The sequence below is a fragment of the Protopterus annectens genome, chromosome 4.part1 (genome assembly GCF_019279795.1).
Source record: "Protopterus annectens isolate FY-2018-M chromosome 4.part1, PAN1.0, whole genome shotgun sequence".
Taxonomy (NCBI): Eukaryota; Metazoa; Chordata; order Ceratodontiformes; family Protopteridae; genus Protopterus; species Protopterus annectens.
The window spans coordinates 1,005,489,154-1,005,507,803 of NC_056734.1; the positions used below are offsets into that span (position 1 = coordinate 1,005,489,154).

Below are 18,650 nucleotides of genomic sequence, written 5' to 3' on the forward strand. Positions count from 1 at the left end.
CACGTGGCCTGCAGAACAAAGGCATCTTCACATCAATCAAAACGAGATGCTAGCTGTACAAAATGCGCTTATAGCTTTCAAGGACCTGCTGCATCCAGGACAACTACTACTAAAGACAGACAACACAGTTATGTGGTACATAAACAAGCAAGGGGGCACTCACTCCTACCCCCTATGCAGACAAGATATGACCTTGCGGAACACAGCTATAAACCTTCAAGTTCATCTGCAAGCACAGTTCCTGCCAGGAGAGAAAAACACACTGGCAGACGACTTAAGCAGAAACATCATGGATCCCCACGAATGGGAGTTGAATCCACAAATATTCGGAATAACACAGAAATGCTGGAGCCCGGATATAGATCTGTTTGCATACCCAATAAACTGCCAGCTACAAAAATTCTGCACAAGGAGTTACCATCCACAAGCATGGAAAGTGGATGCCCTCTCATTCAGCTGAGAGAACCTACAAGTATACGCTTTCCCACCACTACCTCTCCTGCCAAAGGTACTTATAAAAGCCAGGCAGGAAGAGCCAAAGATGATCCTGATTGCACCAGACTGGCCACGCCAGCACTGGTACCCAATCTTAAGGAGCTTAGCACAAGAACCACCCTGGATTTTGCCTCAAATCCCACATCTGCTGACTCAGCACAACAATCAAATACTACACAGCCAGCTAAAGACCTTAAATCTAGCTGCATGGAAGATTCCTTAGTCAAGCAAGCAATGCCTCTCTCCAAAGTTGTTATGGATGTCATTCTGGAGGCCAGAAGGCCTAGTACCAGGAAAGCCTATTTGGATAAATGGAAGAGATTCTGTGCCTGGAACCAAGCTCACAGCCTTGACCCTCTTGTCCCAAACATTCCTCAGATACTACAATACTTAACTGAGTTGCTGGACAAAGGACTCTCCTTCTCATCCATCAGGATCCATGCCTCTGCCATCTCTGCTCATTACAACACGGATCCACCAATTTTCTCTAATCCTCTGTTAAAGCAGTACCTCAGAGGGGCTAAAAACATAAGACCGCCCCGTAGCGCACCTATTCCAACTTGAGACCTCAACTTTGTTTTGGAGAAGCTAACTTTACCTCCTTTTGAGCCAGCCAACACAGCAGAATTAAAATATATCTCTTGGAAAACTGCTCTGCTCCTGGCAATAACATCAGCATGAAAAGTTTCAGAATTACAGGCACTAATGGCAGTGGAACCTTATTTTCCACCAGGACAGGGTGTCTTTAAGAACTAACCCTACTTTTATGCCAAAGGTGGTATCCAGTGTGGCTCTAAACTTAACTATTCACCTGCCAATTTTTATCCTAAACCACAGAATAAAGGGGAGAGACTACTGCACTCTTTGGACATTCACAGGCAGTTATGCTTGTACTTGGACAAAACCAAAGCTTTCAGAAAATCTGAGCAATTATTGGTAGCATATGCTGCAGGAGCACAGGGAAAAGCCATTTCAAAACAGACTATTTCAAAATGGATAGGACATTGTATAAGTTTCTGCTACACATACCATGGAAAACCTGTACTTAGCAGCATTAGATCTCACTCCACCAGGGCAACAGCCACTTCAACTGCCTACCTCAGGGGAGTACCTACCAAGGATATTTTGGAAGCAGCAACTTGGAGTTCTGTACATACCTTCACCAAGCATTACCATCTGCTCTATACTCTAAATCCAGAGCTGGCTTCACCACTGCAGTGCTGCAGGGCCTTATAGCCACCCCTAATGCCTTATAGAACCAGCCACCCTTCCTCAGCTTTGGGATTCTACCCAAGTGTAATGACTGCAGCAGTCTAAAACGATGAACATAGTACAGAGTTTTGTACCTACCATAAATGTAGATGTTCGAGTGTATACACTGCTGCAGTCCAGGTTACCCTCCCTCCTTCCCCTCTTACTGGCTGGTACGTACCTATGTCTTCTACCCTTACTACCTATGGGGATTATTTGCTGGTAGCTGTAAGTTGTTTTTTGCTTTTCTTATGTATGTTTTATTAGCAATTGGAATTGCCTACCTATTTAGAGGTACCTGACATCTGGGGCAAGAAAAACTGAAGAAAATGGCGTCGGCTGCATCTTATATACCCGTGTCGCACTGACGTCAGGGAGGAGGCGACAGCAACCGATGCCGGACCAAGACTTTGGAACTCAGGCCGACTGGGGAACCGCCTGACGGCAGGATAACCCAAGTGTAATGACTGCAGCAGTGTATACACTCGAACATCTACATTTATGGTAGGTACGAAGCTGTACTTTTCTTGGCATTGAGCTTGAGCCCATGGCTCTGGCACCAAGCATCCATCTCTGTAAGGCCCTTTTGTAGGATATCCACATAATTTGGGGATTTGATAATGGCTCCTAATTTGCAGTCATCTGCGAACTTTGTTAGCCAGAGTCCCTTGGTGTTGGTCTGTACTTTGGAGAAGTAGTTGCCAAACAAGAGCGGTCCCAAGACTGAACCCGGAGGTACTCCACTTGTCTGGAGCTGGATTTGGAGTTGGCTATTTTTAATTTGTGGGTTCTGTCAGTAAGCCAGTTTGCAACCCATGGAGTGACATAGGGATTAATGCCCAGCTTAGTAAGTTTATCTATGATTCCAGAGTGGGGGATGGTGTCGAAGGCCTTGTCGAGGTCCAAATAGGCTGTGTGGACCATCTTACCCTCGTCCACGGCTCTGAAGACTGATTCGAAGAAGTCAATCAGGTTGAGTAGACAAGATCGGCCCTTCATGAATCCAAACTGGGTGGGGGTCCAGTGTTTGAAGATTGTCAATGTCTTTGTTTATAAGTTCCGTGATAATGCGTTCCTTGGCTTTGCAGATCAGGCTGATGGGACGATAGTTCCCTGGGTCCAAGGTGGACCACCCCACCTTTGTGGAGTGGGATAACTGTAGCTGTGCGCCACTCATTGGGCACAAAGCCTGAGGGTGAGGCTATGATTAAACATGACCCGTGGGTGAGGTGCCTGTTCATTTTGTAGTCCATGTAGTACACAGCCCGGGATGTCATTTGGTCCCATGGATGCTGTATTCTTAGCTTTGGATAGTGCGTTTTTTTACCTGTGTGGCTGTGATTACTGGCATTTGGCATTGAGGTGGGCCCTTTAGGCGGTGAGAGGGGGTGAAATTGGCACTGAATCGATCTGCTAAGATATTGGCAATATCCTTGGGATCAGTATATTTAGTACCATTCTTTTGTAGCTCAGAGCATATGTGAGTATTGCCATTTAGATTCTTGACATAATTATAGAATGCCTTGTGGTTGTCCTTAGAATCTTTGGCAATTTTATTTTCATAACTAGCTTGGAGGGTTTTATGAGGGATCTCAGCTTCTTACTGAGGCTGGTAAGGGAGTATTTTGTATCCTGGGATTTTCCTTTTTTCTGTAACAGTTTCTTCCTTCTGTTGTATAACTTGTTTATGGCATGGGACCACCAGATTAACTTCCTTTTTTTGGAGGAAAGAATCTTTGTTCTATTTGGAATGGCACGATTTATGCACTAATGGATATGCTCATACAGTGCCTTAGTGTAACATTTGGCAGTCGGACTTTCAGTTCCCGTCTGCATGGGTGTCTTCAAGTTTGTCACTTCTGACATGAGTAGCATGAAGTTGGCTTTGGAGAAGTTTTTATGGAGGTTTTCCTACTGGGGGTGGGATGTGGACGTCAAGGGCGATTAGCTTATGGTCAGACCTGACCAACAAGGGGGTGACCGTTGGTGTAGAGCATCGATCTCCCATGTTGGTAATGACCAGGTCAAGGATATTTGAGCCCCTGATGGGAATATGGATTAGTTGATCCAGGGCATTGGAATTTATGGGCAAAAGTGTTGGTACCCAAGTAGTTTTCCCAATTAATGGCAGGGTAGTTAAAATCACCCAGTATTAGGGTGTTAGGTTGTATCTTAATATTTTCCAGTATGTTTAGAAAGGTGTAGTGAGAATCTTGGGGCATGGTGGGGGATCAGTAGCAAGCTACAATTTGGATTGCAGTCGTACCTAGTGTTAGTTGCACCTGTAATATTTCAGACGCATTGTGCTGGGCAACTAGCCTGGAGGTGTGAATGTCCTTGGTGAATATGGACACTCCACTACCTTTAGTGTTTCGGTCCTGATTTGGTGGCTGAAAGGTGTGGTAAGAGTTGTAGCCTGGTATTGCAGGGGTGCTCTCTGGAGCCTTGAACCAGATCTCGGTTACTGCACAGATATTGATGTTCTCCATTTTTAGGAGTGCCTCGAGAGAGTGCATTTTGAGGTTTAGACTTCTAGCATTGAGTGGCATAACCTTCAGATTTTGCATGTTTTTATCTGTTACGGTGGTAGTTTTGTCATTTGAGCCTTGCCTAAAAAACGCACTTTGCGGGTGGTAAGAGCCTTAAACATTAACCTAGATCCCAGGGGCGACAGGTGCAGACCATCTCTAGCAAAGCATCATGGTTTGTCGATCATGTCGTCCCAGGCAGACAGATACTGGACCCCCTTTGAATGGCACCAGAAACTTAGCCAATTGTTGAAGTCAATCATTTTGTCTTTATACCATGGTATCATTCTGGGTGAAGGCAGAATGCTACTCAGGGCTAGGGTCATATCTGCCTGGGGCACATGATCCGAGAACTCTTCCATGTTTCTTTTCATGTAGTCCAGGGAGGTACGTCTCAAGTCATTCACACCAACATGGACAATGACAGTCATATTTGTACTTGTTGTGGAGTGACTTGAGTGCATGTTAGGGATGTTTTGAACATTTTATGACCATTTGTATAAAGCAGAAGAATGTGGAACCTAAGATGAGACACAAATGGAAGTGTTTATGGAAGATCTAATTATACCATGGTTAGAGGCTGCTGATGTGGCTCAACATTTAATAGCTAAAAGAGGAAGAGAGAAGATAAAAATGCTTGTAAAATCTGTCAACAGGGAACTCTCCAGGAGCATTCTGTGTTCCTGTGGACTTTTTGAAGTTGTGAGGGAAGAAAATTATCAAGATCTGGAAGGTTTTGTACTAACATCTCAGAAGAAAGCTGTGGTGGATGTATTGCCCAGAGAGGGTAAAGACTCTTCAGACCCAGTGTCATATAGATCCATTATGTAAAGCATTTGTCTACTAGCTAAGAAATAGCAAGTTGTTGCCAGAATTGATAGGTATAGATTGGCGTACTTTTTGTGGAAAGGAAACTAATATTTGAAAACATTAATAGAATAATAATCCATAGGAAAGCAGAATGTAAGAAAATAACTCTACTATTCATGGGACTTGATGCTGAAAAAGCATTCAGTAGTCATCTGTGATTTTGTGAGTTGGGCAATGGTAGCACTAATAGAATAATAGGGTTAATTAGGAGGTTAAGTGAAGGGCTGGAGGCAAGAATTAAGGTGGGATGTTTCCTCTCCAGCAAGTTGTTTGGTCAGATGAGGCCAGCAGGGATGTCTTCTGTTCTCTTTGCTGTGTGTTTCAAGCCTCTGGCAATGAAATAAAAGATTTGGAAATTCAAAGATACAACTGGTATGATAATCTACAAAAGGTAGCTTTATTTGTAAATGATATTATTTTGTACTTGATAAATCCATAGAAGCACATCTTGGTGTTGTAGAACATTGATGGTTTCAGATTTTTTAGGATATAAAAATAAAGATAAAACAAAGGCTATAGTGGTAAACTCTGTACCTACACATGAATTGGTTCAGCAGTACCCATGTTTTGGAAACAAAAGTTGAAGTACTTGGGTGTATGGATTAAAAATTATTATATTATGGCAGCTAAGGGTATGTAGGAATAGACTAAATAAAAGGTAATACAAAAATTGAGAAGCTAGTAGCTCTTTGTTATGGATAGTAAAATACAAGCAGTGAAAATATTTCTAGTTCTTTTAGTTTTATGCACAAGTTAGGTGCATTTTAATTGACAAGAGGAAAAGTTGTGGACCATAATTAATAAAAGTTGAAAGAATTTTTTGGGAGGGAACTAGAGTAATAGTTAAGTGGGATAAGTTGGTTATCCACATAGAACAAGGTGGTTTAGGATTACCTGATACGAGACCCTACTTTAGAGCTGTGCAGTTAAGGCTAATACACATAGCACAAGCAGAAAATTATAAATCATAGTGGGAAGGGATGATGATGAAACTGGAGAAGTATGGACAGAGTAAGATTTTGTATGCAGGTCCTTAAGGAAAATGACAACAACCAAACAACATTTTAATATACTGTAAAGTAGCAGAAAGTGTTCTAAGAGCTAAGCCAAGATGGTAATGGAAAGTTTATCAATAGCAATGACTGCCGATAGGGGTGCAGCAAACAGGCAAAGTCGGGCTGGAATTTACTGGAGAAAATTTACTCAAGGTACCAAGGTACTGGGAGTGAATAATGAGGCAGAAAGCTAATAGAGTGGGTGTAGGCCAAGCAGAAGTTTGGACTGCAGGTTAGAGACTGTTTTCCCTACCAAGGATTGATTTCCGAATGTAGGCAAAGAGAAAGGGATGGGGAGTGCTAAGTGAAAGATCAATGTTGATAGAGTTTTTAAATTATTCTAGAACAGAAGTTGCTGTTAAAAAAAAAACAAAGAAATAATTACACGGCATATAAAACATGTCATGATAATTATATGAATCAATGAGAGGAGGTTAGAAAAGACTGGGCAGAGAAAATGGAAAGGCAGTGTATTAAAAGACAACTGTATTGCTCAAAATTGTGCAACAAAATCCAGTAGTTTTAAGATTTTTGTGTGTTTGCATGCTCAGGGTAGACTTTAGAGAATTTTTTCTTGGGTAGATAGCAAATATTTGAAATTTGATGGGACAGAGAGGTAATTGATAACATGTTTTTGGGAATGTAATGACTTGGTAGATTTTAAAAATTATGTACATAACACGGTCAGAAATTTTAGGGGGATGCAAATGGTTTTAACTAAAGAAATAATTCTTTTCAGCTGGGATATATGATTTGAATTGCTCAGACATTGTAAAGTCTTACTTTTTTGGCAGCTAATAGCATTAAATGTAGTAGAATGGAAGTCAGACTGTAACTGAAGTATAGAATATTGTGAAGGCGATAAAGGAACTTAAGATGTGATCTTTAAAAAAAGGGAAGGAGCAAGCTTAAGCTACATGGAAGTAAAATTGTGTTTGAACAAAACTTGTAAAATAAGCAAATTATGTAATATTGGATAGATATATATATTTTTTTAGTTAACATTCGCTATATTTAATTTATATCAGTCTGTGTGTCTAAATATATGTATATAAAAGCATGAAAATGAGTTCATTTTTGCTATGATTTGTTTTCTTTTCTGTCTTGTGTACCTGTGTCATTGTCTGCAACATAAGAATGTAATAAAGGTGTTAAGAAAAAAAAAAGATAGGGGATTGGTTGGCCTGCTGCTGCCAGCAGTGGTTAAGCATAACCTCAGTCAAATGGGTGCTTCAGACTATCACTAGGGTTTATAAGCTCCTCTTTATGAACACTCCTCAAAAAAGCGGTCAACCATTACTGCTAGCAGACCAACAGAAACTGTAAAGTCCAAATTAACAGAAATGCTTCACTTTGGCACACAGTAAAGGTAATACTCCATGGTTAGGAAGACAGGTAATGTTTATTACTGAATCACTATTGCAGTAATGCTAACTGATAGGACGTATCCTCCCAAGGATAATTGTGTCTAGCTAGTGTACCAAAACTTTAGATGTATTTTGTTCTTGTGCTATAAATCTGATGCTACATCTCTGCCTGAGACTACATGCTGGTACATAAGGGAAGTGAAGGAGCGAAAATCTTCAGCTTTTTTGTCACCTGACTATAAAGAGAGGTTCATAAACTCTTGGTCTGTCAGCTATAGAAAAGTATCTAGCTATTTTCTCAAAGGACAGCTGCGTACTCCTCTCCAAGCCACTTTTCCTGAGTTTTTCAATAAAGAATTGATAGTTTCATGTGATATGAAAGAGGAAAATTATTATGGTTTGCAGATCCCTTATAAAGGCAGAGATAAGAAGTGTCGTCTTTTTGTCATCTTGGTTCTGACCATAATACTAGTGTGTGGCCTGTTCCTACTATCAAAACACCTTTGGAGGCCTATGAGGAGCAGGCAGATAACTGATCAGAGAGCAGACAAAGCAGCAAAGGGAGAGCTGATGCTCATCAAATTAAAGGAAACTGGTGATATTTCTCACATTTTAGTCAATGAGGGCATCCTAGGTTTCCAGTATGGAGCTACATCCAGGGAGTGCACCCCCCCCCCCCAACACACACACACACACACACACACACACACACACACACACACACACACACTTAATTCTTTGAATACTCTAAAGAAGAGAAAACAAAAGACTAGGCATCTCTCTCCTTTTGCTACCCCTTCATGTTTGCACCCTCTAGAGGGGGAGATATAACTTATCTCCGGGAATTTTTAATGACCTTTTGTCTTTTAAACCAACACAGTTTGACTGTTCATTGTACTCCTAATAAAAGGAAGGAGGGCACTTCTAAAGAAGTTTCTTCAGAATCTGATGATGAGCTTATAGTTTATTATTCTGAAATGTATTCTTCCTCAGTCTGAAAAGGAGGATAACTTCTCTTCAGAATGGCCATAGAAAGAACTATCGTTTGGTAATAACCATCTGAAGGATGGTGCAGCAGTTTAAATGGGAGGACAAACAACTATTTATTTATTTATTTATTTATTGCATTTGTTAACCGGGAAAAGTCCACTGGGCCTATAAAGAGCCCATTTTCAGTGTGGCCTGGGGAGAAAAGCTCTACATTAATTACATCCAAAAGTAAAATAATAATACATAGAACAGAATGATATGAGCAGTGCATTCACGTTTAAAGAAAAAATAAATAGCAAAAATAGAGATGCGACAGTTAACTACATATGTAAATACCTAATTCCTGTATTTTGCCTCCTGCATTGAAGGCTTTGGATGATACATTTCTGTCTGCCTTTCTGATCCCTGAATCTCAGCCCTCTGTGTCCGAGAAACCAGGTAAGAAAACAGACAACATGAAGTCTCTAAAAGCTATTACTACATGTACAAGAATCCTACTCTTGTCACAGCAGTTGTTTCCATAGTATCAGACAAGGCATCTAATTAGCTTCCTTCTACCAGTGGGTTAGCAAATAAGGACACACACATATGGAATGAACATCTGTACTTCTGCCACATTGTTTTTCTATGCCGTTAATTACCAGATCCTCATAAGTAGGTACATGCTATTTATTTTTGAAAATGTCAGTCTATAACCTCACATCAGACCTTTGTAAAATATGCTTATTACTGCCAATTGAGTGACATGTTACTTAATGTATTGCTAGATTGCTTCTGTTGCCTCTTCTAGAGTAACTGCTATTGAATTAGTATTAAGAAGATTTTTCTGGCTCCATCTTCACTCTTTTCATGAAGATGTTTGGATGTTCCTTTAAAGGAGAATTGCACCCACAGACTCAAAAAAATGTTTATTTTATCATGGTTTGGTGTTTCCTACACTTAAACACCACTCTGGGACTATTTACAGATTTTTAAATATGTTTATACATAATTTCTGAGTCTGAACACATGGGGTCTGCCATCTTGAAGTAATTCTGATTGTTTAGTCTACCTACAGCTATCCCACAATGCAGTGCTCATCTGCAAAAAGTTACATTATGCAGGCCTCTTTCTTCCTAAAGCTCGTCACTATATAGATTTTACATGCATACACTGCTGTCTTTCAGTCAGTTAGTTTTAAATAACATTTCATGCCTTTCAATGACTACTTTAAACAGAAACAGTGCAAATGCCACAGAACAGACTTTCAAAGTGCTTTTTGCTGTTGCTTCTTTTTAGAATGTCTAAACAGAAATTTTTTTTTGTGAAGCCTGAATTGTATTACTTTGACTCATCTCCCATCCCCCTTCACACCTAACTTCCCTAGCTGTCAAAGTGGTAAGGGTAATTTGAGCTACCTGCTGTGATTGACAGTTCACAGCAGGAGATGTGACTCATGCTGTTTCCTTGTTCTAACCTTTACTTTCTGTATGGGTAGGGGAGGGACCAGGGAGCTGTGACATCACAACATGTTTTTTTTTTAGGACAGTCATGGTGATAACAGTTTTGGAGAGGGGATTGGCCAGAAAACTACCTGTATTCAGTGGCCCTGATGACATCAATGAATTGGAGACTTTTTCAGGGCGTGCTAAAAAGTTTTTTGAAAATGAAACCACCACAGTACAGTAAGGTACTGTTCTAGTGGAGAGAAACGGTCAATTTAAAATATTTTAAATGCTGTATTCATAGCAGGGACAATTAATAGGGAGAAAAAGGACAGAGAAGTTGAGCATACATTTGGTAAAATATTCAAACAGATCTTAGGACATGGGAAAATAATGCAGATTTCAAGCAACTTCTTTCCCCCATTTTAAACTTTTTAAGCAGCTATCCCTTTAAATCTGGCTTTTTTCCTAAAACCATAAATAGTCAACAAAAAGAAGAAATTTTTATTGAAAAATAGCAGAACAAGGCCAAATCTGGTTTCAAAGGGTCCAAAGGGTCCTTCTCAGACAAACCTCATTTCTGACTGTTTTCTTCCCTCCTTTCCCTACCTCAGCCTTCTCCCTCCAACCTTTCCATCACACTTTGTGTGTCTTCCCCTTTGAAAAGCTGTTAACAGACAACTCTTAAGAGTTCTGGGCATTGTCAGAAATACGTAGTGTTCAAAGGAGAGCCCCTCCAATCCTGTCTGGAATTCCGCATGTCCCTTCAAACTAACAGTAACTGGTTCTCCCAGTCATTTTCAACCTCCTCCATCGAGGAGTATTAAAGAGCCTGTCCCTTAGCATCAAACAGTAAAAGGAGTTTATTCCAAAGTATTCCTTGTACCATGAAAAAAAATGGACCAGTAAGCCAGTTCTCGAGTTACCCTTTCGGAGCATTTATTTTAAGAGTTCTAAAATTCAGGACAGTGATGCTCCATGATAATTTCCCTGTGATCTTTCCCAAGGCTTTATTGGTTACCTTGGACCTGAAGGATGCTTACCTTCATATCCCTCTTAAGGAATTTTTTTTATTTTTTGAGGGGATATCTTTTTACTGTTTTGCCTTTTGAGCTTTCCACTCTACCTAAAGTGTTCAGAAAGTGTGTAGCCCCCATTGCAACATTCTGCAGATTCCATGTATCTACATCCACACTTATTTGGATGACTTCCTCATTTAGGCCACTTTATCCTTCTTGTTTTATGGTTCACAAAAAAATATGTTTCAGCGTAGGGTCCGCACTGAACTTCAGCAGATTCTGTCTGTACTGCATCTCTTTCAGTCTTTGGTGCTCCTGGTATGCTTTCTCAGTACATCCAGCATGATATCATGTATTCTTCTATAAAAGATCCAGTACTTGACAGACTGCTTTCTATCCCTCTCACTCATCATCTTTACTTCCCAATTTCTGTGTTGCCCTTTGTGAAGAAAACTCTTTTGATAGACTGACCAATTAAAAGTTTGACCAGATTCTACAGACTTTTTATCTTTGGCGTTGGTGGGCTGTTGCTCAAAAATTTTCAGAATTTAGTGAGTCTAGTCCAGACAGGATAGGAAAAAGCATTTAAGCATCAAAGAAATGAAAGTCTTGCTATTCATCACCTTTGGAAAAGAGGAGCTCTTCAGATCCTAACAGGCATCACCACTGTCATGTGGTTTTTAACAAACCACGTTAGGGGGAGGGACAGGCAGGCAAAGTCTTAACACCTGTGCAGGGTGTCAGTGGCAGCCTGGGACCTTGCTATTCAGCGTACTTTTCCTCCAGACAATGTACATCCCTTTTCCTTTAGAACTGAATACAAGGGCAGACTTCCTGAGCAGATCCAATTCAGAACCCCACAAATGGATGTTGAACAGAGAACTAATTGTTCATCATTGGGGTACCTTCAAGACGAGTCTCATTGCTAGTCACTCCAGTGAAGTAAAGGGATAAAGCCCCGACAACTTCAGGTGAACCTGGATCAATTAACTTGGTTGACTGACAGAATGGCAAGGAAGGATATACATGTCTATCCTGCAAGGGGGTGGGATGGCCTGGGTGTCTTTTGTAACCTTCCGTGGTGGAAGTTGTCAGGAGGAGACGTGGCCCATAGATGAGAGGTGAGTGGAACCGGCTGAGTTGCTGCAGAAGACGGGCAACACAGTCCGTATAATCCCCACCCCTTGGACACAACCACGTCACTGGAGGGGGGGGTAGAGCATGCAAACAAAAATAGCTGCAGAGACTGCTGAGCACCTTGGATGCCTTTAGTATCTATGGCCAACCTCAGCACACACTTCATTAAGTCCAGAGAAGAGTCTGGAAATTGACTGACACACTTGGCATAGATGTGAGGCACTGGAGTGCTGACTCAGTAACATAACAGAGTATTCATTGCCTCTTCTCTGAGCAGTCAGCTCAAACTAGCTTGCTCCAGATCTCCTGGCAAGGAAGCCTTGGAGAATGGATGCCTTTTTTTTTTTCCACAGAAAGGGAGATTCCTTTATTCCTTCCTACTCTTTCCTCTCCTATACAAAAGTCCTTCTGGAGATTCAGACAGACATTCTTAAGATGCTTTTGGTGTCCGTCCACCTCTCTGTATTTTTCCCTTATCCTCAAAATAACGGAGAAAGGATACTTTACTGGATTCTTACTGACAACTAAGATTCTATTTGAACAGTAAAAGTATTAGAAAACCTGATCAGTTCATTTCCTTTGAAGGAAAGAAGCAGCATCTTCCAGTTTGTAAGCAAACTGTTTCTAGATGAATCTCCATTGTCATTTCTTTCCCATTTCTTCCATGGCAGGAAAACGTGCTTGAATGGATTCTGTACTCAACATGATGACCATGCAATAGTATGCCTCGCATAATCCACATTTTCAATATTGTGGTATACCCTACTTATTTGTAACAATGTACTGCATGTCGGACCTAGGCAGGATGCTAACCTGAAACCTTAATTTTCTTAAAGAAAAGCAGTCCTTGTTGCCTGTTGCCAGCACTGCAGTACATGGCTACAAATAGCAAAGTTGGACATAATTCCATTCTGAAATAGGAAGTTATGCAAGATTTACTGTTGCATAGCTATCATGTGGAATACAGTGCATGGAACCAATATGCAAAAATTGGCATTCTTATCTTTGCTGTTCTTTGAGAGGATAAAGGTTTCAGGTCAGCTTCCTGCCTATGTTGAACATGTAAAAATCCATTGCTACATAACCCAAAGCAGAATGTATCTTTGTTGAACAAGGGGATAATGCAAAGCACATTATTGCGTAACCATTTTGTACAGTACAGAATCCCTCCAACCACACACTAAAGCACATGCCACTAGAGCTGTTACTTCTTCTGGTACCTTTTTCAAGAGTCTTCATTCCACACATCTCCTTTAAAGGTGGATGCCTTGTTTTCCAGCCACACCTTTACCAGACATTACAAAATAGATGGCCTTTTCTAGAGCTAGAACAGGTCTTCCCAGAACCAGTCTTCAGGGGTTACTGCACTGTCGTTCTTTCTCCCAAACCTCCAGCCAATCTGCATAAAAGCTCTAAGATTTTTCTTGTTAGCTAGCATTTATTTATTTATTTTAACATTTGTGTACCCAGAAAGTCCGATTTGGAATGAGCCAATTTTCAGCAGATGTCTGAGGAGAAATGCTCCAGACGCGCATATCTTGGTAACATGGGAGGAAACTGGAGCACCCAGAGAAAACCCACACAAACGCAGGGAGGACATGCAGACTCCGCACAGAAGGAACAGCCGAGAATCAAACAGAACTTCTTGCTGTGAGGCGACATAACTAACCACTATGCCACTGCACCATCCAAATAGCATTGCTACAACAATGGTCTGCTGATAAAGGGTCTATATTATATTTTCAAAAGTTTCAAGCATCGAACACCATATGAGCGATGTTTGAAATTTTGAAAATATAATAAAAAAATAAAAAAAATATACTTGCCTAAACGCTGTAGGCAGGGAGGCAAGCCCCCCTGCACCCCCCATGTGGGTGGCTGCACCCTCCCCCCACCCCTGCTACTTAAATATTCCTACTCCAAGATTGCACTGCGTTGAAGTAAAGGGAAACTATTCCCTACGGCGATTTCCGTGTTACGCGCGTGACGTTTCAGCCAATCGGGTTCGCTCAATACGCGTTCGCAGTATACAATTTTCAATCATGCGATAGGAACCCCTGGTAAACACAATACAGTTATATAAGAACTTAACCACAACAGTAGATATTCATCTAAATCACTGTTGCAGTGTAATCACCCTCCCACCATCACCTTTCTCCTGTTTCACAGGCTAAGGTAGAATTCCTTTTTCTATCCATTCCTCCTTTTCTTTTCTCTTAATCTTTATCTGGGGTAAGAAAGCTTTAAGGATTTTTGCTTCCATGTCTCTCTCATGTACCAGTAAGCAGTTTTGTACGTTGGTCTAAGGTTAGATGGTACGGCACAAAAGGAATGTATGCCTAAGCTTTGGTAAACTGGTTAGATGTACATATCCTTGGGAGGATATGATCCTTCAGTCAGCATTACTGCAACAGTGATCTATTCAAGCATCTACTATTAGGATAAGCTCTTACACAACTATGCAGTTCTACTAAAGGCTGTTTCTCTTCCCGAGAAAGGGCATGCTCAGGAAACCAATTTTATAACCTTTGGAGGTAAAGAAATTCCTAAAACCTCTAGAATTCACGATGTTCACACTGCAGTCTTTACTAACTTTCCTGTCTCTACAGGTGCTGTTTGTTACTCTGGATGTCAAGGATGCCTGCTTCCACATTCCCATTTACAAGATGTCAAAGCAGTATGTGAGGGTTGTCACTTGGGAGAGCCATCATTATCAGTGTCTTTGTCCTTTGGTTTAGCTACTGTATCCAGAGTTTTCACAGAATGACTTTTCCCAGAAATAGCTCACAGCTGGATGAAAGCCATCCATATTTACCCTTATGTGGATGACTGCCCGATTCTGGGCTAGTTCTAGGAGGAGACTCAGTAAATGTTGGACTACATCATACATGGTCTACCCATTCTGGGGTTACCCTCAGGAAACAGAAGTACAATTTGTTTCCATGGCAGAAAATAGGAGACACTATTGGATATAAACCAACAAGGGCTTATCTTCTGCTAGAATAGTTATTGTCATCAATTGCCCTGTTCTGTTTCATGATGAGGAAATCTAGGCTAACTGCCTGACAGTTTTTAGCCATCCTGGTGACACATTGCATGTACTATTTTGATGGTTCCATTATCCATATCGCACATATATGAGAAAAATTGCAAAGCACCTCTCTGTTGTCGCTTATTTTAACCATACAGCAATGGGTTTCCTTCAAGTAAATCTACTTGTGTAGTTTGAGGCCAGTGTCCTTTTGTAAGCTTACGTCTGCTCATATTGTATGTCTTTTTATTTTATTTCTGGTGACTATACCTTTAGAAACGTTATATCCTTGTCTCTCAAGCTAGTTTTTCACCATCTTTTCTGATTTTTTCTATGACTTCATCTTGACCAGGGTGCTAGCCCCACTCCGTTCGCTCTCACTACGCTCGGGCTCACTTTTCTCCCCTACCCCCATTCCCACCCACCCCCATTACAATTACATTTATATCTAACTATCCCTCCCCTTCCTGTCCCACTGGCCACTACAATTCCACTTCCTGCCTATTGCCACAACCACCTTACTTTTCTGTCAATCTTGTCAACACCACTTCAACTATACCACTGTCTCTCTACTACTCTATCTGACCATATTTTATTCCAACATGTATTATTTTCTAATATCTTTTACACTACTCCTTATTCTCTCTATCTCCACCTCTTACCACTCCAATCTCTCTGACCCACTCCTATTTTCACCAACTTCTCACTCATACAACATATATCCAACTACTTCATATTTTACTATCTCCCCTAATCTCTTTACTACCTCTATCTCAAATCTATATAAACTATCCATAAATACAGGTTTTTAAACCTTCCCACAAAGCTAAGTCAAAACTATACAAACTCCATCTGGCATCTACTGCACACTCTCTCCTCACTAAAAACCTACTTTGTTCTGGAGATATCCATCCCAACCCTGGCCCCTCTTCTCTCCCCAAAACTACCTCTACACTGCCCCCATCTTACTCCTTTAACAGTCACCAACCTCAGTCACAACAATCATCTCCATCCAAATACTTAACTATTTACTCATTGAATATTCAGAGTCTAGCAAATAAAGTCACTGAGCTGCACTCATGGATAGCTCTCAATACCCCTCACATCCTCTCCCTATCTGAAACCTGGCTCAAGCCACACATCTCAAATAGCGAAATACACCCACCAGGTTATAATATCTTCCGATCTGATAGACCTGTAAAAAAAGGTGGTGGCGTGGCCATCCTCTACTCAAACATTCTTAACCTCTCACCATACCCTTCCCCAATTCCTGACTTCTTCCCAGCTGAAATCATCATCCTTAACTGCCATCTGAATCCCCACAAAAAACTTGCAATTGCCTCTATCTACCTTCCCCCTGGTAACAATCTGCCCATTCTTGAAAACATCCTATCCTGGTTCTCCCACAACATACCATATGAGACACTTATCCTTGGTGATGTCAACATTGATTGGTCCAAACTCACAACTGACTCCCCCCAACTCAGTATCCACCTACACGGCTTCCACCAACTTATAACATCTCCCACTCGCTATCATAAAAATTCCTCTTCCAGCTCCATCATAGACTGGATCCTTACCAATTCTCCCCACCAATACCACAATCCCACCACCTTACCTGACTACCTCAGTGATCATCTCCCTACCACCATCTTAAGACACTACTCCCATATTCCTAAACCCCACCTTATCAAAAACTGTTGAAAACTATCGACTTTCAGTTCATCCCAGTTTAACTCCATTCTCCACAACATAGATTGGTCCATTCTAAAACACCTCCCCCTAAACAATGCTGTAAGCACTTTCAATAGCATCGTCATGAATACTCTAAACTCCTTAGCTCCCTCTAGGAAGATCAGAGTAAAATCAAACCATGCTCCCTGGCTCTCCAAAGAGACTAGGTCCCTTATGAAACAAAGACATCATGCTTGGAAAACCTGGACTAAAAGTAAACAACCACCTTTTCTTCAAAAATACAGGCAACTGAAGAACCTTGCAAAAAACATACAACTAATGACAAAAAGTTATACTACAGCTCTGCTCATCTTAACAACAAATCCAATCCTCAAAAATTTTGGTCAACTCTCAACAACATCCTCTATCCTGGAAAGCCCTCTAATCCCTCCCCATACCCTAACTCTTCCTCTCAGGAAACAGCTACCCCCCTGAATAAACACTTTATCTCTTCCATCCAAAATCTGGTAACCTCTAAGCCAAACTCTACTTAGACACCCACCTCTCCAAGTCCCACTAACACAACTTTGTTTTCTTTTGAGCCAGTTCCCATTACTTACATCAAATCTCTACTACTCAAGCTAAAACCTTGCTCTCCTTCCACTGACAATCTATCTCCTACATTCCTCAAACTTGCTGCCGGCTCAATTGCCTATCCTGTATCTATACTAATTAATCAATCTATTCTGGAATCAACTGTTCCCTCCCTTTGGAAATCTTTCTTCACTATCCCTCTTCATAAAGATGGAAACTCCATTGACCCCACAAACTACCGACCCATTGCCATTCTGTCCCCCCTCTCCAAGATATTAGAAAAATGTATTCACTCACAGCTTCTCAATCACCTCCTCACACACCACTTACGTACCCCTACCCAACATGGATTTCATCCTCACCACAGCACCACCACTGCCCTCCTGTCCTTCACTCATATCATTGCAGGGGCCCTAGACAACAATAAACGCATTTCCTGTCTCTTCCTAGATCTCTCCAAAGCCTTCGATACTGTCTCTCATCCTCTACTACTATCCAAACTCGCAAATCTCCACCTATCCCCCTCCACACTTGCCTGGTTTAATAGTTACCTATCTGGCAGGGAACAATCTGTCAAATGGCTCTCATCTTCCTCACCTTTCCTTCCCATCTCCACTGGTGTTCCCCAAGGCTCCATCTTGGGACCCCTATTGTTTAACATCTTCACCAATGATCTTTACACCTCATGCAAAGAATCCTCCCTTATTCAGTATGCCGACGACTCCACACTTATATCCATCTCAAATAACATTCCTGAACTACACTCCCTGACCCAACAGGCCCTACTATCCACTGAACAATGGCTCTCTCACAACCTATTGATCCTAAATCCCAGAAAGACCAAACTCCTACTTTTCTTTCCCCGTTCTGTTTCTCATCACAAAACCTCCTTTTTTATTACATCTTTTAACAATACAAATATTCAACCTGACACCCACACAAAACTCCTAGGGGTCATTATCAATGACGAACTCAAGTTCAACCTACACATACTCCAATGTATAAAAAAAACAAACCAGAAACTAGGTCTGCTATATCGGAACAAAAAATTCCTAACCCCTGAATCTAGACTTACCCTGGGCCAGGCACTCCTCCTCCCCTCCCTCTTATATGCCACCCCATTTCTTACCAATATCCAGGCCTCCACTCTAAACAAACTGCAACAGACTTACCATAAAATAGCCAGATTCATTACTAACTCCCCATACAACTCAC

General features: G+C 41.1%; 1 protein-coding gene across 1 annotated transcript in view; it reads left to right on the forward strand.

The window, feature by feature from the left end:
- The window catches only part of DLG1 (discs large MAGUK scaffold protein 1), a 3,205,960-nt gene that overhangs the window by 1,779,890 nt on the left and 1,407,420 nt on the right, over positions 1-18,650 (forward strand). Inside the window, exon 13 of the mRNA XM_044070715.1 lies at positions 17,396-17,411. Coding sequence (XP_043926650.1) covers positions 17,396-17,411 — 16 coding nt within the window. The remainder of the gene's footprint in view (positions 1-17,395; positions 17,412-18,650) is intronic.